This window comes from Rhinolophus hipposideros (genome assembly GCF_964194185.1).
Source record: "Rhinolophus hipposideros genome assembly, chromosome: 1".
NCBI classification, from domain to species: domain Eukaryota; kingdom Metazoa; phylum Chordata; class Mammalia; order Chiroptera; family Rhinolophidae; genus Rhinolophus; species Rhinolophus hipposideros.
The window spans coordinates 11,149,952-11,173,598 of record NC_138047.1 but is presented as its reverse complement, the minus strand read 5'-3'; the positions used below and the strand labels follow the sequence as shown (position 1 = coordinate 11,173,598).

General features: G+C 41.3%; 1 protein-coding gene across 4 annotated transcripts in view; it reads left to right on the top strand.

The window, feature by feature from the left end:
• PDSS1 (decaprenyl diphosphate synthase subunit 1) overlaps nucleotides 1-23,647 on the top strand; it is a gene marked incomplete at its 5' end in the record, with an annotated part of 36,683 nt that overhangs the window by 2,080 nt on the left and 10,956 nt on the right. For 2 of the 4 annotated variants that reach the window (XR_013994156.1, XM_081062253.1), the window contains 6 exons: nucleotides 3,504-3,568; nucleotides 4,078-4,198; nucleotides 6,937-7,067; nucleotides 15,024-15,165; nucleotides 17,952-18,063; nucleotides 18,160-18,269. Coding sequence is in view for 3 of the 4 variants with exons in the window: in XM_081062253.1 (XP_080918379.1) it covers nucleotides 3,504-3,568; nucleotides 4,078-4,198; nucleotides 6,937-7,067; nucleotides 15,024-15,165; nucleotides 17,952-18,063; nucleotides 18,160-18,269 (681 nt within the window). The other 2 variants (XM_081062255.1, XM_081062254.1) reach the window with 2 other exon arrangements.

Sequence of the window (23,647 nt, the reverse complement as noted above, 5' to 3'; positions counted from 1 at the left end):
AGAGCAACAATAATAAAGCCACTTCCAGGTCTCCAGCAAGCACAGCTCTGCTACTTCCTGTTGTGTGTACATTGTCCCGACTTCTATACTTGGTAGTGTTAACAGTCTTGTAGTAGGACAAAAAATAATTGCGCATTTGGGCCAAATCACTTGCGAGTATGTCTTTGATTCTTACTCAGTAAAGGGTGGGGAACAAAATCAGAATTGGACATTTGAGTGTTGCTACTACTGCTAGTGTTGGCACACCGTGACACAGCTCTGGTGTCACAACTCCCTTTTAATACTGTACAGTAGTCCCTCGTTGTCCAGTTTTGTTTTCCAGTGTCAGTGACCCATGGTCAACCATGGTCTGAAAACATTAAATGGAAAATTCCAGAAATAATTCATAACTTTTAAATTGCATGTTGTTCAGAGTAGTGTGATGAAATCTTACATAATCCTTCTTTGTCCCACCTGGGATGTGATTCATCCCTTTGTCCAGTGTATCCCTGCTGTATACACTATTGGGACCTGCCCGTTAGTCACTGAGTAGCCCTCTCGGTTGTCAGACTGTAATGGTATTGCAGTGATTGTGTTCACATAACCCGTTTTTACTTAATAATGGCCCCAACACACAAGAGCAGTGATGCTGGCAATTCATATATGCCAAAGAGAAGCTGTAAAGTGCTTCCTTTACGTGAAAAGATATGTACGTATAGGAAAGATGTAATATTTATATAGGGTTTGTTATTATCCGAGATTTCAGACATCCACTACGGTCTTGGAACGTATACCCCCAGGATAAGGAGGGGCTACTGTAAATCGCTCTTCTGAATCCCTCTAACCTCACTTAGGAAAACATTGTCCTAAGGTACTTTTAAAGCAGAAAATAGCTCGATTGAATACATACTATATTAAGTATATACAGTGTACTAAGCTCTGAGCGAAGAGATTTATATACGCGTATACTTTTTAAATTAATCTCAGCAGCTTTCCAGAAGTAGGTGTTATCAGAAAGATGTCACAAGGTAACATAGCCAAGCATTTGAACCAAGATCCATCTTCCAAAGACCATGCTTTTAACAACTGTTATGCTGCCTGGTGGTTAAGAGCACTCTCTTATTATCTGTGTAATTTTAACTCTTCACCCCAGGTTGGAGGTTAGGTCTCAAACTGAACACGTATTATAATAAAATATTGAATTCATATGAATTAATTACCCATGAAAACTGACAAAAGTAGGTTAAGTGTCATATAATGGTAAAATCAAAAGATTATCCCTTTGTTTTCTTGGGACATTGTAATTGCCTGGAACTTCATAAAATGTTCTTACTGGTTTAATGAATATGTAATGCTATGGTGGAAAAAATAGAACTCAGACTGTCTTTCTTGGCCACTGCCTGCCTGGCAAAGTCAAACTTTATTGTCCTTTTAATATGTCTAAAGCAATATGTGTTCACTAGAGAAAAATCAGAAAATGTAAACAAAAAAAGGAATAAAACAAAAGCTCCCACAATCCTATTTATTCCAAAGTAACTATTTTTAATAGCCTGGTGTATATGCTTTCAAACTCTATCCTCTGTATATTTAATGTGTGAGTGTGTGTGTGTGTGTGTGTGTGTGTGTGTGTGTGAATTTCTAGTGGGATCACATAATGCACACAGTCCCGTAAGTGCTTTTTGCTTCTGATATTTCCCCCTTAGTTCTTCTGGCTGGTCAAATAAATAAAATGACAGACAGATTAATAGGAGAAAATGACCAAATTTAAATATGTGTACATATGGGGGCGCCATAAGCATATGGGACTGCAAAGACCTAATGAGAAAAGGGGGATAGTGGTTTGGGACTTCAAAGAGCAGGAAGGCAATTCATACGGAGACAGAAAAGCAAATATTTGCTGGTCCGTGTCCATCTTTAACAAGGAAACCCAGAGAAGACTGATCAAAGGGGCTTTGCTCGGTTCCCCTGTCTATTACAGTTAGTTCATAGTAAACTCTAGTTATCTATGATGACAGTTCACTTCCTAGAGCAGGTCCTCTGTGAGTTAGAGCAAGGGCAGAGGTTCTTTCTGAGTCTTTTTTTTCTTAAAAGTAACCAGTTTACAATAACCCATAACACAAAGAGGCATATTCTGGGGTGGCAAACTCTGCTCCCCTTCAACATACAGTCATAAGTCACTTAACAACTGGAATATGTCCCGAGACATGCATCGTTAGGCGTTTTTGTCTTGCAAAATTCATACAGTGTACTTACACAAACCTAGATGGTGTAGCCTACCAGTGTAATTGTATGTGATGTGCTATACTTTTACACGACTGGCACCAGGATTATTTATTACCAGGATTATTTATTACCAGCATCGGCACAAACACGTAATGTTGCAATACAACGTTATAATGGCCACAACATCCCTAGGCAATAGGAATTTTTCAGCTCCATTATAATCTTATGGGACCGTGTTCATATATGCAGTCTGTCCTTAACCAAAATGGTATGCAGCACGTGCCTATGCTGTATTGCAAACATCTGTACAGATGGTCCGTGACTTAAGATGGTCCGTGAAAGTTTTGACTTAAGATTTTTCAACTTTGCGATGGTACAAAAGCCAAATACTTAGTAAGAACTCTTACCACATTAGATTTGTAGTTTTTGAAATGTTTGTGCCCCTGAATTCTTCAGGATTGGCTGTCTGTGTCTTTGGGTCCCCAGTGCCTGTCACAATTCCTGGCCCATAATAGTGCGCAATAATTGTTGGAACTAGTATTTGTCATCACCAGCACTGAGTCTTTTAGAAGTTTGTTGTTCTTGATCTCCGATTAAGTTAATACCGTGTTTCCCAGAAAATAAGCCGTAGCATGATTTTTCAGGATGACATCCGCTGAACATAAGCCCTAATGCGTCTTTTGGAGCAAAAATTAATATAAGACCCAGTCTTATTTTCAGGGAAACACGGTATTATCAAAACATGCTGCTGAGCTTGTTTGTTTTTTAACATTCCTTCTTAAGAAGTACCATTCCCAAGTATGTTCAGGAACAATAAATGTAAATTGCCTTCTTAACGTTGAAATCTTTTTCCTTTTCACCATCTGGGCTGATGCTTTGGAATCTTGACTATTCCTTGTTTTAAACCAATGTAAGAATTTAAAAGAATATAAATAACACTAATCTTTACCATTCTCTGACCAGTCTTTGTTAAATGGAAGGAAATTGTTTTAAAATTACTTTTCAGATCTGGAAAGATAGATATGAATGTGGAAACTGTAGCTTTCTTTGGGGAAAGGAATAGATTATAGATGTTTTTAATTTTCTTCTTTTTTTATTTATATTATCTGTAATGACAAATACTGCGTTTGTAATAAGGAAAGGAAACTTTATCATTTTTCTAAAGTTGCAATCTACCTGTAAATGCACAACTAAAAGATAAAGGTTATGTTTATGAATTATGGGCGTTTTCATTTATCTAGTGGTATAAACAAGTTTTTCATGAATATTCTTACAAGTTTCTTAATACTTTTATTTTATAGATGTCCTATTTTAATCTTGTGAAGAGTTTAACATCTGCCTTTCCAAATATGTATAGTATATCACGGTAAGTCTGTAATCTGTATTGCAACTACTAAAATTATTAGCCAAATTTCCAGTAAATTTCTATTCTAAGTTGTGGTCGGCTAGTCAAAAAATTGAATATGTTGTTTAAATAATTGTTACAGTATTTGCACTGTGTGATCTCTGTCTTTGCAAAAAATGGAAATATAGTAAAATTTAAACTCAACACAGCACACATGGTTTAGTCTTTCTTTGATTTTGTGGGTTCTCAAGATCCTAGTTATAAAAATAATCAATTGATGTTTATTTTTATAATAGCAAACTATTGTTGTTTAGCAAGAACAGAATTCTTTGTGTTTTTCTAAATTATAATGACCATTATGGATTCGTGCATAATTTCCAGCAAGAATCTGGGCTTAAATTTTCCATCATCTGACTCTACTACGTGTATAAGTATATGTGTGTGTGTATAATTCTTACTTAAAAATGAAATGATCTCACTTAATAAAATAGCGCTCAGACTTACATTGTGTGCATTTGTGCTTGGCCCAGGCTCCATCACACAACGTCGGCCGTGGACTGTTGTAGTAAAACACAGAGTGGTGAGAAATACACCGATCCTTTTAAACTTGGTAGGAGAGACTTGAAAGGTCTGTATGAGGACATTAGAAAGGTAAGATAGTTGTAATGCTGCTGTGAAGTAATGTTGAACTCTTAGAATTATGAAAACAGTGCAGGTTTCAGACATGTACAGTGCCATCGCAAACTTGATTTCGTGAATGTCAAGTTTCAGGAGTGCTCGTATCTTGAGCAACTATGGGGCAACATGGAGGACTCAGTACATGTTACCATCCAGAAGGAGGCTGTTGCAGAATTGGGAAACTGAAAACATGGTACAGGTAGCCCCTCCCTGTCCTGTGAATTATCTAACATTTCCTCTCCAATTCCATCACCTGCTCCATGACTGTTGAAACACCGAAGCCTTCCGCGATTCTTGCTGCCATCTTGCTTATCTAATTCTGAATGTTAGTGTCAGACTGCACCAAATAGGACTTTATTCATTAAACGCTTTTTTCCCCAAAAAGTTTCAGTGGCTCCCAACCTCACACGAATTCTCAGATGCCACCAGAAATGTTCATATGCCCCTCGTCAGCTTCCTTCCCCTTTGGAGGTTCTCCACTTTTTCTTCCCAGCTCCCACCCAACTCTGCTATTTTCACAGCAAAACCACTTCCTGTTTAATAGGCCACACAGACACCATGAAGGAGGAACTCCGTCAAAGCCTGTTCTGTTGCCATGTATAAACTCATCTGCGCCATCTAAGTGCTTGCCTCCGTTCCTCCCACCTCGTGAAGGAAATGTCTCTTCCTTTCCAGAATAGTCCATTTATTTTAGTTAAGCCCCATCCCCTTCTCCTTCTCCCAGTGCCTTAGGAACTGCTCCCACAATGGCCTGCTCTCCTTTATGTGCTCTCTTCCTTCATGTCTCTTTCTATCCCTTTTAAGTCAAGGACCGTCCCTTGACCCAATGTCCCCCCTTTCCCTTCCCTTCCATCACAGTATGCTCTACCTCTGTCTTTATTTTGCCCCTCCACGTTCTCTCCACCATAGCACTATACCTTTCTTTCCAGCTTCTTCTCTAAAACTGCCTTTGCCCAGCTCCTTGATAGCTTCCTTCTATGAAATCCAATGGACACTTTTCGTTTTTTATCTTCCTTGACTTTTTTGAACGCTGGGCCATGTTGACCACTCCCACCCTGGTTTCTACACTTCCCTGGTTGTCCTCATTCTCAGGCCATCTTTCAGTGTGTTTCCTGTTCCTTTCTATGCCCTTCACACTACCCCCTTTAATTTTGCCATTCCCTGGGGTTCTGTCAGCCCCTCCTCTGTCTGAGTCCTCAGTTTACCCATTTCCATACTTAACGACTCCCAAATAATCTCTCAATGTTCCAGATTGAATTGTCACTCCTAAACCCAAACATCTACTTGCTCCCGGGAGAGTCCACGACTCTCTCAAATGTCACATAGCTGAATCTACTTTCTCCTAATTGTCTTTTCTCCTATTTTTCCCATTCATTGAAGGTAACATGCCAGAGGGAGCCTCCACTCATCCCTTTCTTTCCCCCTCCACATCTCCCTAGTCTGTCTCTCGCCTTCAGTCCTACAGTCCTAGGTCTGGCCACCCATAGTTCTGTTGCCACTGTCCTTGCTCTCGTCCTGCCTGTTTCATCCTGAGCCAGAGGGGCCTCCTCCGTGACCTCAGGGTGACTGCGGCACTGCACTTACCTCACGGACAGCACCCATCACACTATTGTGTTTTATTGCAGTTAATGTTTTATTCTCCCCATCTGAACTCGGAGCTCCTGGTGGGCAAGGGCTGTCTTTTGTATTTTTTGTAACCTCTGTGTTTATTACCATACTTAGCACTGAGTCAACTATTTATTTAGTTAATTAATGACTGGCCAGCTGTATGGTGTTCTCCTGAGCCTGGCTGGGGGTCCTCTAGGTCCATTCTGAGCTCCCACAGCTTCTGGGGGATCAACTCTGATTCATTCCAGTAAATCCTCCAGCGGCAGATGAAACAAACATACCTCCCTCACCTGAAGGCTCTTCCTCCCCTTCACAATCAAAGCCCTACTTATCCTTAATTCCAGGTCAAAGCTTATTGCCATTGTGAAATGTTGGGTTTTTCTGGCTCACACTGATGTCTCCCTTCTTTGAACTTTTAATGTGTTTAATGTACAGCACTGTTCAAGTTACCACTGTATTATTCACTGAGTATTTCTTTCTAAAAACAATTTTGTCTCCTCAACTCATTTGTAAGCCCCTCACCTCACAGTCAGGCCAACCACGTCTTACACTAAATTTAAGGACCTTTGACGTGTCTTTTGCTAAATAAAGACTGAGCCAGACTTCCACCGTGGCACTTCTCCCCAGCGGCCATCTTATCATCCTGTGCCTGATACACAGCCCAGTTTTGCCCCCTACCCAGGACACGTGCTTCATGGGCTCCGGACAGCCACTGACTCCCACACTTCCCGTCTTTGTCCTCTCCCCTCCGTCTTCCAAGCTGCTAACCAGCCCCTGCTCTTTTCTCTGTCCAGCTGTCACTGACCCAAGGTCCTTGGGCCACCTAATACTTTACTCCCCTTCGTGCTCTTAGAGTCACTGGGGGCAGGGTCAGTATGTGCTGTGGCACTTAACGCTGCTTGGAGTCAAGCCACGCATTGCTTGCAGCCCCTTTGCAAGGCAGCCAGGTTTGTGGCCACACCATATTGGAACATTTTCCAACTGAGTATTGAATTTCTCAATTAAAATGAATTCACTGAAATCACATCCAAGTTTTGTACAAGAAATCCTATTGACTTTCTATGCAATCATGATGCCATATTGACACAGAAACTTTATTTCAGGAACTACTCATCTCTGCAACGGAACTTAAGGAAATGTCGCAATACTACTTTGATGGAAAAGGAAAAGCCTTTCGACCAATTATTGTGGTGCTAATGGCTCGAGCGTGTAATACTCATTATAACAACTCCCGGTGAGACATTTACTTTCCCTCTTCTGTCGGTTTATATTCAGCAGCTCTTCCTTCCCTATGTTACCGTGTAGTTTCCTGTTTAAGGAGTAGCATGTATCTAAGAATTCACTTTATGATGAGTAGATTCTGACTTTTGAGTTGCTAAGGTCACTCTGGAGTCTGGTCTGGGCACCTTCCTTTCTGCCCTTTTTTATGTCCATGGAAGAACAACTTCAGCTACAAATAAGCATTTTAGAAAGGAGTTTCAAAGCTAAATCTCGTTTTCTCATTCAGAAGTAAAGACTTCCAGGTTGCATGCGTACATATAATCGTTATCCACACAGGCCATTTAGTGCAAAGGTTGACGATTATAAAGTGATACGCTGTGCCGTGATTCCGGACACCACACCCCCTGCGGTGCCATACTTCCTGTGACGTGCCAAAGGGAAGTCTTCTTAAGGCATTTTGACTATGGGTCCTCAACTTTTGTGTTTTGAATATATTTACAATTTTAAAATGTTAAAACTGCAACATTTACTATTAAAGAAAATCTTCAAAGGAAAGCAGATGTACCCATTACCTCCTGCAGCAGTCTTTGTCACCCCCTCTTCCCTTCCTCTCTTGTATTCAGTCATACGATATGTAAATAATTTTGTTTTCTGCTTTGTTTACTTACCATTGGTTGTTAAAGCCTTCACCATGGTACTGGAGTGTCTTCAAAGTTGTTATTTTTACATCATGGAGTCAATTGGTGGAAATCCCAGTAGACCATAATGGACTTACACATTTCCCTGGTGTTGAACATGTGTATTACATTCCCTTTTCTCAATAGCTAATACTTTCCGGACGCCAAACATTTGTCAGCATGAAATTTAAGGAACGTGGGAGAAGGAGCATGAGGTACTGCATCTCAGAGCGCCCGCCTCTGGTGCCCTGGCGCTGTGCCCCTCCCGATAGTCCAGCACATCACCCCAGGCCCTGGGGCCTCCCACTCACCCGGAGACTTGCGAAGCGCTCCCAGTCTAGTTTGAACAGGGGGTAACGTCGCTGGCAGTGACCTTTCCACCGTGATCAGTCTTACTTTCGCTTTACCTGGAAGGCAGAGCCGCAGAAATGCTCACTCTAAACCAAGCGAAGTCCATCTCATGTGGTCTAGAGCTGGGGTTCTCTGCGTTGGCACTGCTCACAGTTGGCACCAGCTCCTTTTCGTTGGGGGGTGGGGTTGTCCTGTGCGCTGTAGGGGCAAGTGGCAGCCCTGACCTCTACCCACTAGATGCCAGTAGTGCCCACACCCCCCAGATGGTGACAACCAAAAATGTGTCCAGACATTACCAAGTGTCCCCTGCAGAGCAAAATCATCCCCGGTTGAGAACCACTGGTCTAGGGAGAATATGTGTTTGCAGTTTTAATTTCTCAGCTTAATACATAATGCGGTTCGTTAGTCTCAGATAACACGCAAAGGAAGGTACTCTGCACTGCCCTAACTACGCTGTTATCCTCACAGGAGCGAGTTCTTCAGTTTGCTTAACTGACACTGTATAAACTGTTGGTTGCAGGACACATGGGAGATAGAACACAGGAAAGGCATTGCTAGTGCAAAAAGTAAGTTCAAGCCTGCCCTATCCAGGGACAGCCGCAGCATCATTCTCGCCGTAAGCGGAGCGTGTGGCCTGCGAAGGCACACTGCAGAGCTGAGCCCAGCTTGGAGCTGTGAGTTGTAATTGTGGCGTGCATTTAGGCACTACAGTATCCCAGCTCTGTTACCCTCCTCGCCCCAATCTCTTGAGAATAGGAATCCTTCCTAAGGTCCCTTTTTCGATCAGCCGCTTCATGGACTAAACATCTAGCTATTCGTTCCATGTTACTTTAAGCAAGAAGATGGCTTGCAGGGAGAGCTTCTGGAGAGCTGGGCCATCCGATTTCGCTTGCTGAGAAAGGCTGAGAACAGTATGGAGCAAAGATAGCTGAAGATTCAGGAGCAGGACCACGCACAGCCTCTGTTTCTGGCCAGTGCCACCAGCGGTCAGCAGAACCCATTCTAGTACTTCACCGGCTTGCTCATTCACGATGGCTGAATTGAGAGAGACCCACTGTATCGTTTGACAAAGTTGAACGGCCCCTATCACACACCATTTTCTTGCTTGTGAGATGTGTATTAAATAGGTCACCAGTAATTCTGGAGGGGATTAGAGAAGACAGAATAGAACAGATACCTTAGGAAATAGAGAGAGGAAAAAACGACTTTTATGGATTTTCTTTTTCCTTTACTCAGCTTTTCAGTCATCCACTAAATGTTTCCTGGCACTTCTTAACTTAAGGCCCATGGGAGTTATGGGGTCTGTGAGTCCTTTAGAGTTGTATGCAAAATTCTCCTTGTATTTGCATTTTTCTGGGGAAGAGTATCCATAGCTTACAATGTATTTTTGAAGGGCAATATGATCCCCAAAAGCTTAAGCCCCAATCTTTATTTTTCCTTTCTGTATCCTGATAGCCACAGTCCCTGGGTGGGTGAGGTAGGAATGCGCACAACAGGTGACTCAGCCTTGAAAGGTCCAGAAAACAGCGTTGTGGTGGGTTCTGGGTTCTGCCCAGGCCTGTTTCCTCCTCTCGCCCCAACAGGAGTGTCCCCAAGGGCACTCCTGAGGAGACATCCTGAACTTTCAGCTTCAGTCTGCCTCCCAGAGAACCTCACCCACAGCAGAGTTCAGCAAAACCCAAACTAGCCTCCACTAAGTATGTTAGGACTGACTCGATCAAACAATCCAGAACAAAATTGAGCCTTATAGGATATAGGTTTCTGTAAAATTGCTCTACGCGTTGAGTACAACACAGCTGGAGAGTCTAATCTTTTCTCAAGCCGACGCTGTCCTGCTCAGCAACCTCACTGAAGGAAGGGACTCTTACGGACCTTGGCACTGTCCGTTCCCTCCCATGTGGCAATCTTCCAGCCCTGATTACTGCCAGTGATTGGGATAACACGGTCACTGCCGTGGTACTGAGCACACAGCTGTTGGTCTTGATTGTGCAAATAGTCAAGAGGTACTGAATCCCACTCGTCCACTTGACAAAGCCAGGCGTGCAATTAGATAGTGCAGAGTATATCGTGCAGTTTTCACATTAGATAATAGGTCAAGAATTCAAGTGTGACAAAAACCTTATCCTCAGAGGAGGTAACGTTTATGAGTCTCGTAAAGACAAAGGAAATTACACAAGCCTGCCCTGGGAAGACTGAAACAAAACAGTCGTTGCAACTCCAGCCACTGACGATTCTAGAACCATTGGTTTCCATGTGTTCCAAATAATTGAGCTAGCTACTGCTGTCGCTTTTTACAGGATAGGCAGGAAGGTTGGTGCCAAAAGAAAGGTTTTTGTCTTACTAGGAGATGGCACTTTTGTTGTGTCCATGCTTACTAAAATGGATCTTGAGGTAAATAAAGTCTATGAGAAGGCGTACCTGCGGAGATGGGGGAGATTTTGATTACCACGTGGTCTTCCATTTCATTGGTGAGGTCAAACCCAAGCATAAGGAGAATCTCAGTGAGAGCAGGAGGGCCACAGGACATTTGAATGTGCAGTGTGCACCCTCTTCCAGCACCCACCAGGCCAGGGTGAAGCTGATTCCATCACCAAAGGAATCGACTCCTACACTTAGAATTAGCCATGCCCTGTTGGAAAAAACCGAGTGCTGCATTGGTCTGTAGCACTGTGGACTCTGTGGGGAAAGCCGCGTGCAGAGCAGGCCTGTATAAGCCATAGATCCAAGATAGCACTGTGGTGGGTTGTTCCCTGTGTATGCAAAGACCCCACACTTAGACGGTGCTTCTTCAGTGGCCAGAAAATAAACAACAGCGTGAAACCTGCATCATTTATGATGTGGCTTTGCAGGCATCCATTTATCTGGAAATAAATCTGAAAATGTACAGAAACTGCTGCTCTTAGATGGCAGTTCTTTTCTCTCGATACTAAAACTGCTAATAAATCCATGATTATTGGGATCAAGCTTCAAGCTATTCCCACCAGAGAGACAGACTTCCCTCTGAGCCTGATGTGCTCGTTTGGGTTTATCCAGTGACCAACGGTAATGACCTGCTAAGTCAGTCTGAGCTCACGGGCACCCCTCCTGCATTCTTCCGTTCCTCAAATGGAAGGTACCTTGACGTCATGCCACTACATGCCCAATGTGCCAGGAAGGAATACGGGAAAAGGGAACACGATGGCAGTGACCAGAGACCAAGGCCAGGAAACCGAAATAGAAGGCCGAAGAAGAGAGGCAGAGAGGGAGGGATTTTCAGGAACTCCTTCCGCTCCACGCATTCAACCTGAATGCCAGTGTGGAAGCTGACACTCTTTAAAGGTGGTGCCCAGAATGGATCTTGAAATGGGGAGGTTATCCTGGATTATCTGATGGACCTTAAGTGCCATCGCATGTATTTCTATGAGAGGGGAGGCAGAGGGAGACTGGAGCAGGGAGGTGGGATGATGGCAGTCGGAATGATGTGGCCACAAGCCAAAGCCTGCCGACAGCCACCAGAAGCTGCAAGGGGTGAAGAAAGCCTTTTGCCCTAGAGCCTCCAGAGGGAGCATGGCCTAGCTGACACCTCGATTTCAGCCGAGAGACTTTTCAGACTTCTGGCCTCTCTGTGAGAGAATGTCTTAAACCACCAAGTTTGTGGTCATTTGTCCCAGCAGCCGCAGGAAGCTAATGCAAACCCCAGCATTACATCATATTACCTCAGTGCCAGGAGTGGGCCTGGAGGGGCTTGTCCATCCTCCAGAGATGCCTCTTCTGGGCCCCCCAGGCCTGACAGAGCAGACCAGAGGGTAAATCAGAGCACATTCCACAATCTCAATAGTTGAAGAACCCAAACTTGTAGCAAGTCAAGTCAGTGGCAGATAAAGACAATCGATTTGAGTCTGTAAGGTTATGTTGTTGCGCATACTGAAACTTGAATATGTGTACTTTTAGCAGGGAAGAACTAGAAAATGCAATCTACATCCTGAGAATTTTCTAGAGAGAGGTAGGGAGAGCGAACTTTGCAATTTCAGCAGTGAGTTTGTTTCGTACCAAACTGTTGAAGTTCTATTCACGCCTTTTAAAACTCACAGTGTTGCAAAGGATAAGAGGAAAGTGTCACCTCCCATGATTGTGTTTTTCAGAGCAAGTGAGACTTCCTGCTCTTGGGCTGTGAAGAGACTCGGGAGAGTCATTAGTACCAGGCCCCAAGTTTCAGGTCATCTTTAGGACAGGACAGACTCTCATTCCGTTAGCCCAGAGTTTATAGGCATCACAGCAGTGGGTCAATAAAAGCTGAGCCTGTTCCAAACCCTTCTTAGGAAAAGCTTCCATTCTGGCTTACAGTAAATCAAAATGAATGCCCCCACTAAACAGAGCAGTGTTCCCTAAATTTTGTGTGTCAGGATCACCTGGCATGCTTTTTTAAAATGGAGAGTCCTGAGCCCCACTATTAGAGATTCTGACTCAGTGTGTCTGAGGCCCCCGTCTGCCTTTTCAAGAGTATTGATCCCTATGTGGTGGAGCAGGGGAGACATTTAAGAAACACTAAGCCTCTCAGAGTTCTAACAAGCAAAGTGAAACACTTATTTTTAGAGTTGTCAGAAGAGACCAACAGAAGAACATTTCGAAATAGAAATAGAGGAGTCGTTCTATTGTTTCATCTGTTTTTGTCTATGCTTGAAACTATTCATTATACATTTTTTTGTTTTTAAATCTGAAGAAGAAGAAACACATGTCCTGAGGGCTTGCAGATTGATAGAGTTCTCTTGCAGGTGTGAGACACATAGGACATGGCCAACCTTCAAGGCTTAGGGCCTCCTTTCTTCGTGCTGTCTCGCCCGTCTGGCTTTTCTTAGCACCTCTCTGAGAAGCTGGGAAAGTGTGGCGGATCTTTCACAGCAGGAAGCAGAAATGGTGCCCAGCTTGTTGAAGGCATGACTCAGATGGGCACTTTGGAGAGTTCATTTTCAAGACGGTGTGAGTTTTTTTTATAATCTGCAAATTATAGTGATCTGTCCCACCATTTTGCTGTGTGACGGATAAGCAGTGGCGGTATTTTGCAGATATAAGCTGACACACATTGAAACCTAAAATTGTATAGGAAAAAGTACACTAGATAAAATAATAAAGCATCTAAAATGGGATGCTTATTCTATGTAGGGGCTGTGTCACAATGCCAAATAATATTCTGAGCAAGAATCGTGATTTCATCCGTCGAGAATTTAACCATGCAAAATGGCATTTTCATATACGTATGGTCTACAAAATTAAAAAATATTTTAAGAAATCTTTGTTATTTTACTATCTTCAAATTATAAAAAACTCTACTGTCTCAGTGAGCACTGCCATTTTATTGCAAGTTCCCAGTGGGAACCCTTGTCTGCTGACACAGTTTGTGATAATGGAAGTGATACCCAAGTTTTGAATGCATGAGAAAGGCTGAGGCCTTAACAGTTGTTGTAAGGTAAATTCTACCACTAACCAGTAGGAAGTGTATATTTTATTAGACGGAAATCCAGCTGAGAAAATATTCTAAAAAATAGCCTCATATTACAAAACAACTTTGAAAGTCTACATCTCTGCCTCTGTATTCACATCAAATAAGATAGGGCCCAATAAATTTACCTGAAAAATATTTAAGGTCCAGCATCTGTATGTGTCTCACTGAGGGACTCAGAGAAACTCTTAGAAGCCATCTGGACCTCCATTTTCTCATTTACAAAAGTGGTTTCATAGGATGACTTGTTCCTACCCTCCGTTGCTTTACTTTTTTCTACTTGGAAGAATGTGTTGTGATCTGGATGTATTTAGAACTGTTAGGATGGTGACATATTAATAAACAATGAGCAGCACTTTACAATTGATTTCTGGGCTAAAAGTATTTGGAAGGGTCTGGTTTAGCTCTAAAGTAAAAGGAGCGGGCAAGGCATCGTATTATAAAATTATATTTAGAGCAAGATTGGAAGATACGCTCATGCTGATTTAGTGTTTGTAGCTAAATCCCACCATCTCTAATGTAGCTACACTTCATGTTCCATTGTTTTCTGCCAGGTCTGAGGAATCAGAAGGAACACTATCTTTTACAAATGTTCAGAGTTTTTCAAGAAAATGTCATATTTTAGTGTCCCTCTCACTTTTCTCCACTCAAGAGATAACTTGATGATGTTTGAAAAGTAAACTATTGGAGTAAATGAAACATTTGGTTAACATGTGTTTAAATCAGGCATATGTTTAAGTTCAAAAAATTTACTTGACTATTTCTCCAGTTTGATTTTCTTGAAATTCAGTTTTTAAAAATTTTCATACATAATGGAGATGATCAAAATTGTGATTAAAAAGAAACTGGGGGCATTCCCTTTTAATCGTAAGACTCATTTCTATGTATCTTCTTGAGAGTGTTTATCCTGTAGTTTGTTAAATCTAGGAAATAAAAGTATAAATTTCTAATGTAAAGGTCATGAATTGGAAGAAAGTTTTTACAAAAATTCTGCCTTGGTTATTGAGGTCTTCTTTACTAAACATTTAAGACAGTATGAAACATAGTGATCATTGGGTCTCTTTACACGTTTTTTAGAATGCTTCTCACCTATCTTCCTCATCCACCTTGAAATTTTATTGTAACCTAATTATAAACTTGATCAACTGACCAAGACCACTAATATAAGACACAAAGATGATTCTTCAGCCTGATTACCAGACTTCTGCGATATGTATCATCTTTTTTGTTCATCATACAACTTCTACTTCTTATCCATAGAACATTGTCTTGGCATAAAACAGTATCTTATGCATTTTTTAAATGTTCTCCAAGTGGCTTTGTAGGGAAGCCAAAGTGTTTGTACGGTTTCTCTTAGAGAAATAAAATTCTTTGTCCTAGATCTGATGTCCAGTTTTCACAACATGATTGCTGAGAAGGTTCTAGGCGGCGTCTCTGTTAAAAAGCATTGCTTTCTGTTAACTAGAGATGTGCAAGCCAGCCAGCGTGCCATAGCCTTAATTGCAGAAATGATCCACACTGCTAGTCTGGTTCACGACGACGTTATCGATGATGCAAGTTCTCGGAGAGGAAAACACACAGTTAATAAGATCTGGGGTGAAAAGAAGGTATGGGTTTTTTTTGTGTTTTTTAATCTTGCCTATCAACTCACTTGCACTTTGCATTGCATTTATTTTTCAGATTTGTCTCATTTAAAAAATTATGCTTCCTGGGGCGGCCCGTTAGCTCAGTTGGTTAGAGCGTGATGCTGGTAACACCAGGGTTGCGGGTTCGATCCCGGCATCTAGATCCTCCACAGCTAGATAGAAACAACTAGTACTTGACTTGGAGCTGATGGGTCCTGGAAAAACACACTTAAAGTAAATTTTTTTAAAAAGTTTTAAAAAAATTATGCTTCCTCCTATGTGATCTTCCAACTTTCTAAATAGTATTCATGTCTTATCTGTACACAGAAACTGGATGATAGATAATACTGTAGAAAAATAAACTTAGTATTTCCGGTTAGTCAGTTTTCTATAGAATTCCTTTTGATTATAAGGAATGGGGTCTCGGTAGTTATTTCAAAAAGCACATTTCATGAGGAATCATACATTGTACAGATTCATTTTATTCGTTAACCATTTATTGACTGCCATGTGTAAGAATATCATAAAACTTAAAAAAACAAAAAAGTAAATAAAACTTTAAAAATAAAAACTAACTATATCAAAGGGAAACTTTTACAATGAAAATTTTACCTTTTGAAATAGAAGCATTATGAATGGTATTGTTTCATATATGTATATTTTAAAGCACATTTCCATATTATTTTATTAGCGTTTCTTGAAGAGGGTGTGTGAAATTTGTTTAAGAAATTTGTTTAAGAATATTTAAATCATGAGTTGAAGAATGGGAATGCAGTTGAACAAATAAAAGTGAAAGTGTCTGGGCCTTCGTGGAGCTGGCCCCTCCCAGCACGCACGCCCCTCCATTGGCCGTCCTGCCCCAAACCAAACATTAATAGAAACAAGCTTTCCCTCTCCTCACCAGTCCCCTCCCTCACATATTGATGGCACCTGGTCCCTGCTGTTTTCTAATTGCCCTAATTAAAAGAGAAATATATGTTCTTTGTTACCTTCACATGCTGGTTTTGCTTTAGTGTCCTTGACTTTGTTGTGTAATCGAGCCCTGCAATTTCATTTGTAAGCCTTTTATTTCAAATTTTTGATTAAAAGATTTTGTGTCCTATTGACAGAGTTCTATACATCAGAACGTTGGTACAAAGAGGGTGGAGTTTTGTTTTGGAGAAGTTGTGGGTAACTTTGTGATGTGTCCCTGCAGTCAGCTGTCCGTGTTGAGGGCCTGACCTCAGCCTTATTTGAGCACTTGGTCAGGGAGGAGGATGAAGAGAACAAATTAAGGTCTTCTTGACCAAGTCCCCTGTGCGACTGCCCCCCTGGTCGCCTCTTTCTGAGAGTGGGTGAAAGAAGGTGTTTACCACTGTCACCTGCCGTTTTGAGCTGTGAGAGTGCTCTGCCTGCACAAGGCCACCTACCAGTCTCCTCCCCTTTTCTGTCTCAACCAAAACAACTATGTTCCTGACACCGAAAAATCATTCAGCGTGTAGCCCCCCACGAGCCCCCGTGACCCTGCCTGGGTTCCCAGCCCTGCCTTTCTTGAACCCCTCACCCCAGCCAGCCCTAATCGGGTTCCATGTGCTGGAAGCGTCTGGCCTCCAGGATCCCCACGACCAGGAAAAGAAGGCGGTAAAAGCCGAGAGATCCAAGCGTTCAGCTGCTAGTGATGTAGCCAGATGGATGAATATGTGCATGTACATATATATCATAATTGCAAAATGGCTTTATAAATGTAAATGTATATTTATATTGAGATATGTCATATACATGATGATTAATTCGTAAACATAGTGAACACTAAGTTTGGATACTGGAAAACCAATAGTCACAATAAAAACTTAAAATGTGGTTACGTTGAAAATTCTATGAATTAAAATTTATAACTAGCATAACTATTTTATAGCATAATACTTCAATATACAAGTTAGTGTATTTGATCACAGCATATAACTCAATTATGTATAATTTATAATTAGTTGCAAATACCGTACAGACATCCACTCACAATCTAAAGAAGATTGGAAAAATATTGATTATCTAGTGGGAAAGATATTTTGTCTAGGAATGAGGGACAGTGTAGGACAGGGTTAGTGCAGAAAGCATTGAACTTGGGGCCCAGATTCCTTGGTTTCATTGAGTAAAGTGTCTGCCCTGCACGGGGGTGGACGGTAGTACTAGATGAGGTGATTCCCCGTCTGAACCCTGAAGGAGTTCAGTAAATAGGAAATCCTGATTGAGGAAAAGTGCAGACAGCAGTGTGTGAGGAGGGGTGCTGTGCTCCCACAAAAAGAGGTATCTGACCAGACTGAGGGATCTGAGTGGACTTTCTGGAGACGCCATCTGAACGAATTTTGTAAATGAGCGCTAGATGAAGAAAGAGCAGGCCTTTTTGGGCAGAAGAAGCACAAGAAGAAAGGCACAAGAAGATAGTTTGAGGGAAAAGCACATGGCCCAGCGTAACTAAACTGAAGGCAGCTGCTTCTTGGCGCGGCAAGGGGTGAACTAGAGGGTAAGAGAATTTCCATCTCCAGACATCATTTCTTCAGTTCTGAGGTGGAGAGATAGACTAGGTAATCTTTCAGAACCAAACCTGTCCAAACGGTGTTCCAAATCTGTGACTGATTATTACATAATCCTACTGATGAAGAAAAAGGGTAAAAACAATCCAAGATGACCCCTCCCTCCCATTTTGTTTGTATCTTCTGAGAAGTAACTTCATTTGTGGCACAGTTACTCTGACACTTTTCTCTGAAAGGTTTTTTCTTCTTCTTTTCTAGGCTGTTCTTGCTGGAGATTTAATTCTTTCTGCAGCATCTATAGCTCTGGCACGAATTGGAAATACAACTGTTATATCTATTTTAACCCAAGTTATTGAAGATCTGGTGCGTGGTAGGTTAATTCTGACTTTTCTTCTTTTTTATTCCATCTTAGTATTTAGCCAGGCAATAAGACCATGTCTCAAATGACCCCTTTCCTTCTCTATAGGTGAATTTCTTCAGCTAGGGTCAAAGGAGAATGAGAATGAAAGATTTGCGCACTACCTTGAAAAGACCTTCAAGAAGACTGCAAGTCTGATAGCCAACAGTTGTAAAGCAGTATGTACGTTCTGTCTTTTTTCAAGTTAAAAAAATAAATAAAAGCCTCATAGCTCTTTCCAGGGAGCTAATTCTCCTAGAAAAACATTTCACTGCAGAACCTTAAAAATAGTAACCAAAATCCCAAGAGGTCACTGAGAAAAGAATGAATCCCAAACAGCAGAGAATTTCTGCTTTGCTTTTCATTTTTGCTGTCTTCTTTTGCTTATGCAGTCATTTGCTTTTCATCTTTCCTCCCAAGTCGAATCAAAATAAGCTTTAGTCACCCAATCTACTTTCCAAGCTATGCAACCTTTTCAACAACTTATCACAAATCACTTCTCTCATGATTGTCTTCCACACACTATTTCTGACATTTCACCTTTAAAAAGGTAATTAGTGCTGTGCTTGTAAATACAATATTTACCCAGGAGAAAATATCCAATTACAGTATCAGATTGTACTAGTGCTCTTCATCCTTTTTTATGAATAGTAGATGCTGCCAGTATTTTTGAATGAAATATAAACGGGCCATATTTCTTCAGGCTATAAATTGAGTGTGAACCTTAACTTATTCTTTCCCTTGCTTTCCCTCTACTCTCCATATAGTTGTCAAAAAAAAAAAAAAAATCAGCATTATCCTTAATCTGTAGACTAAAATGTGTGGTTTTCAGTGCCACCCGTAAATGAGAGACTGTTCTCACTAGAGAACATTTCATCTGACGGTGTGTCAGCCTAACAGAGCAACCGAGATGGATCCTGGGCGAGTAACGGTCCCCTGTAATTAAAGCGACAAGAAAGGAAGGCCTGTAAGGAGCAAACTCCCATGGCTGTCATGATACATACACTCTTAACATAATTACAGTTAGAGAGAGCTTTTTCTCAGGCCCCTCAGGTGAAAAAAATCCCTTGCCAACAGTCTATTTTGTAAAGTGTCAAGAAATGTATACTTGTGAGCCAGAAAAGAATGAGGACATTTTCTTCCTAAAAAAGACCTAATTGAAACCTGACGGAATGTGAATTATGTAGAATATGCTGGCCATGATTTCAGCCACTTTTGTCTTTATTGAAAGGGTTATTATTATTTTTTTTTAATTTCCAAGAAATGACAAGTGTTTTTTTTTTAAAAAAGACGGATGAAAAGATGATAGCCACTGGAGTGCCAACTAAAAGAATGACCTATTTAAAATGGGCACCGTAAGGCTTTTTCACTGACGGCCAAAATTTCCAATAAGATGGAAGACCCATCCTCGTGAGGCCCTCATGCAGCGAGGCTCGCTGATGATTTCACCAGCGTCAGGCTGCAGTTATAAGCACTAGAGGTAGAGGAAACACAAAGCCCTTGTCCACACCTAAGCGGACATCCCACAGCCACAGCCCTGGGGCCCGAACGGGAACTGAGGGACTCAGTGATCACGTTCTGTGAAAGGGGCCGAGGAGAGGGACTCAGGTTCCCAAGGAGAGTCTTCATTGTGGTCACTGTCCTCTGCTTAGGAAGCCAAAGACGTAGCAGCACATGTATCCGTTTATAAAGAGCCCTTCGTTCTTCGCAGATTAACAAGTAAAACAGTGGATGTGAATACTAACGTGGCCCGACCTTATTCAAAATGAAGTGGTCTGCTCTGTCCACTAGGAGGCGTGCTGGCATCACCCCAGAACTACCCACTTGCGTGGGACTTACTCCTAACCTCCCTCGCTGTCAGAATAATAAAGCAAAATCATAGTGCTCTGAATACAAGTTTCTATATTTAAGTGCCTATGGGTAGAAATATTCTAGAGATGTTATATATTCAAAATCGCTATTTTTATGTAGTCCTGCATGCAAGGCAAATTAGATGCCAAAACGGGGGTTAAGGAAAATTTAAACATCACAGTTGTTACAGAAGAACTAATGGAACTCCACAATGTTAGGGCATTTAATGGAAATTTAGCAGCTTATAATTCATTCTACGAAGGACACAATTTCTTAACTCATTGCATTTTAGTGGAAATAGTATTAAAATCTAAGAAAGACCTGTGTAGGATTGTTTTGTGACACTGATTATATTAAAATAGAAGTAACCTTAAAAGATGATTGGCTGCGTGTGTGTGTGTGTACATAGTCATACAGAGTACATACACTCTGTAGTTTACCAGTGAAGGGCATGACTTGGTCTCCAGAAAATTTGATGGGAATGAGACTTGAGAGGTCCAGTGTTTTCAGTCTGAAAGTCTGAAAGTGGCTGAGCTGGGATTTGAACCCAGAACTCATATGGTAATCCTGCATTCGTTTTTTTTCTTTTTTTCTGAATTTATATTCTCTCCAGTGCTGTGTGTGGCCTGGAATCAATGGGCTATCTTCCTATTGTTTTCTCAAAGATACAGAGTGCCACCACCGAATTTTGTTTTATGCGTCATATTTGCAGAACGCTATTTTTCAGTTGTGATATTCTTATCTAATCTACAGATAGACTTTATTCGAATTGTGCCAGTTGTCCTAATACTGTTGTAACAAAGGGAAACAATTTTTTTCTGGTGCAAGATCCAATCCATGATCTCATGTTGGATTTAGTTGTCATGACTCTTTAGTCTCTTTGATTCTGGAACGGTTCCTTTATCCTATTACTGACGATGTTCTCTTTGGTCACTTGATCAGGGTGTTGTCTGCCAGGTTTCTTCACTTTCAAGATACTATTGTTTTCTATTTGGGAGAGGCATTTGGAGACTATGTGAATATTCTGTTTCTTATCAAACTGTCACTCTCTGGTTTTAGCATCTTTATGATTCTTTCCTGAGGCAGTTATTACTATGCTGGTTGCCAAACGGCAGTTCAATTCCATCATTCCTTCTACATCATGCTTCTACAGTAGATTTGGTATTCTATTTTAAGGAAGACCTTGCCTATATGTACTCTTGGATTCTTATTTTATTCTATGGATTATCGCCCTTTATTATTTAATGCTCAGTTGTCCCATATTTGACCAAGGGAAAGGCCCTTGAAGCTGGCTCTTGTGTGCTGTTAACATATCCCTGTCATTCTTTCAGCACTTCCTTCTTTTCTAGCAGACTCATCCTGTCCTTTCCAGCACTGGGACCCGTCATTTCTCCAAGGAGCCCTGGCTCCTTTTGGTGGAAAATAATATTTAGAAACCAAGATCTAGGTGCTACTGTCATTGTTTCTAGGCCTCCCATTGGCCAGAGCTAGGAAATACATGTCTGTATAATACATGTAGGTGGATATGTGGATATCTTTTTTTTGTATCCATCTATATCTACTCAAAACCATGAGGTATCATGCTGATTGCTCCAAATCCATTGAGGATTCATGATTTAGTCCAGCATTCTGTCTTTACGTTTTTTTAACTCCCTTCCCCAACAGTGCGAAACCTGGCCCCCATTCTCTACAACATGCTTATTTGTTCAACCCAAGACTACACTACAGGAGCTTAAAAACTGATAACTCCCATTTCTGTGAAAAACAAGCCTCGTAGCTAAGAGTTCAGTATTTATTTACAGTTTCTTTTGTCTTTAGTCCGAAGATAATATAGTCAAAATTCTGTGTTCAAAAGTTACCTTTCTCCCCCCAATTCAGTGTGGTTATGTTATTGGAAATATAGTTAGGTGAAATACAGTTTTTATTCCATTTTAGGGGTTTCCTCCCATTCTTACTGATTTTGGTTTTTGGTTTTGAGGTTGTTTTGAGTGTGAAACATTCGTGTAGCTCCCAAAAGTCAGCTGTACCAAAAGCTGAAGTGCCTTCTCACCCCCTTTCTCGTTCCCACTCCCCATCCTTCCCACCCACCCTATAGGTCACCATGCTCATTAGTTTATGGTTCCCCCCTTCCTGTTTCTTTTGACACAAACGAGTAGACGTACACGTATGTTACAACCCCTTCTTTCTTACAACAAAAAGTAGTATGCTGCACTGCTTTTTGTCTGTCTTGCTTTTGTACCTTGCTTTCTTCAGTCAACACTATGGAAATCATTCCATGTTGGTTTATAGACTCTTCCTCATTTTTTAATCATCTACTGTGTTTCCCCGAAAATAAGCCCCAGTTAAGATCTCAGCCAGACGGACACATTTAGGACATTATGACGATGTTCCAGATGATGACATGACTGTATTTGAATAACTGTAGATTGTTGTACATGAAAAAATAGACATCCCCTGAAAATAAGCCCTAATGGAGCAAAAATTAATATAAGACCCGATCTTGTTTTCAGGGAAACACCTACTGTGGTTTACTCACCTACTCCTATATATAGGCATTTAGGTTCCCGGTAGTTCACAGTTACAAAGAATACAGCAGTGACTAACCTTGTGTAAATGTATTTTTGTATTGTTAGAGGGGTACCTTCAGGGTATATTTCAAGGTAATTATAGATGTGGTTTTGTTGCCTCCACAAGAGCTGCGCTGCTATGCGTTTCCACCGTTGGCATCAGCAGTTTGTGAGAGTGTCTTCCTCTTTCCCCCCAGCCTCACCAACTAAATGTGTGATACTTTCAAAAGTTTGCCAATCTGATAGGTAAGAAATGATATTACCATAGAGTTTTAATTTGCATCTCACCTCTCTGGGTGAAGTTGACCATCTTTTCAGTAGCTTAAGGGCCATTTTTATATCTTTACTTTTTTGTGAGTTGTCTGTTCATCAACCACAAAAGACATATTTATGTGATGTTGTCAGGTTTAAGGAAGATAATGCGAAGTCTCATCATACATACTCCATTTTAATTTATTGAGTTTAGAAACAGAATGGATTTTTAAGATCTTTTACTCTGCAGGAACAAAGTGCATTTCTGTGCTGCTTTGGGTTGAAGAAACAGCATTAACCCATCTGCAAGATTGCTTTCTGGGTTATATCTGCCGAGAAAAGGGAAATCATTGTGTTCTGAGCTCAGTATACCCCAGCCTGCCCAAATCTTGCCACTCGGTCATTCTTTTAGCCAAGTTGATGGATATGATGGATATACTGACTTCTTTCAAAGTTTCTAAATTGTCTCCCATGTGGTCTCTTAGAATCTTTAGTGTAGTTGAAAAGCGGATCCCCTCCCTACAGCCCGTGGACTAGTGTCTGCTATGGTGAGGTCTTCGCCGTTGAAAGCAGTTATGAGTGTATTCACTCAAGTGAGTGGCCACCTAACCTTCCAGGATGTGTGCATTTTTATTGAGGAGGATGTGTGGCCAAACACTGCACAGTCACAGATTTCATTAAGTCGTCACCAACATTCTCAGGGCTGAGCACGTTACGTGGTCTGGCATTACATAGCAGAGGGGCATGGACACGCCCCAGGTCCTGGTTCTGCACCCATTTGGGAAAGTGGGGGAGAAGGACTCTTAACAGGACCAGCAAACATGCTGAGTTATTACAATGCCAGGCACTGGGCTGCGGGGGTAAAAGTAGCGCCACTTGTACTCCTC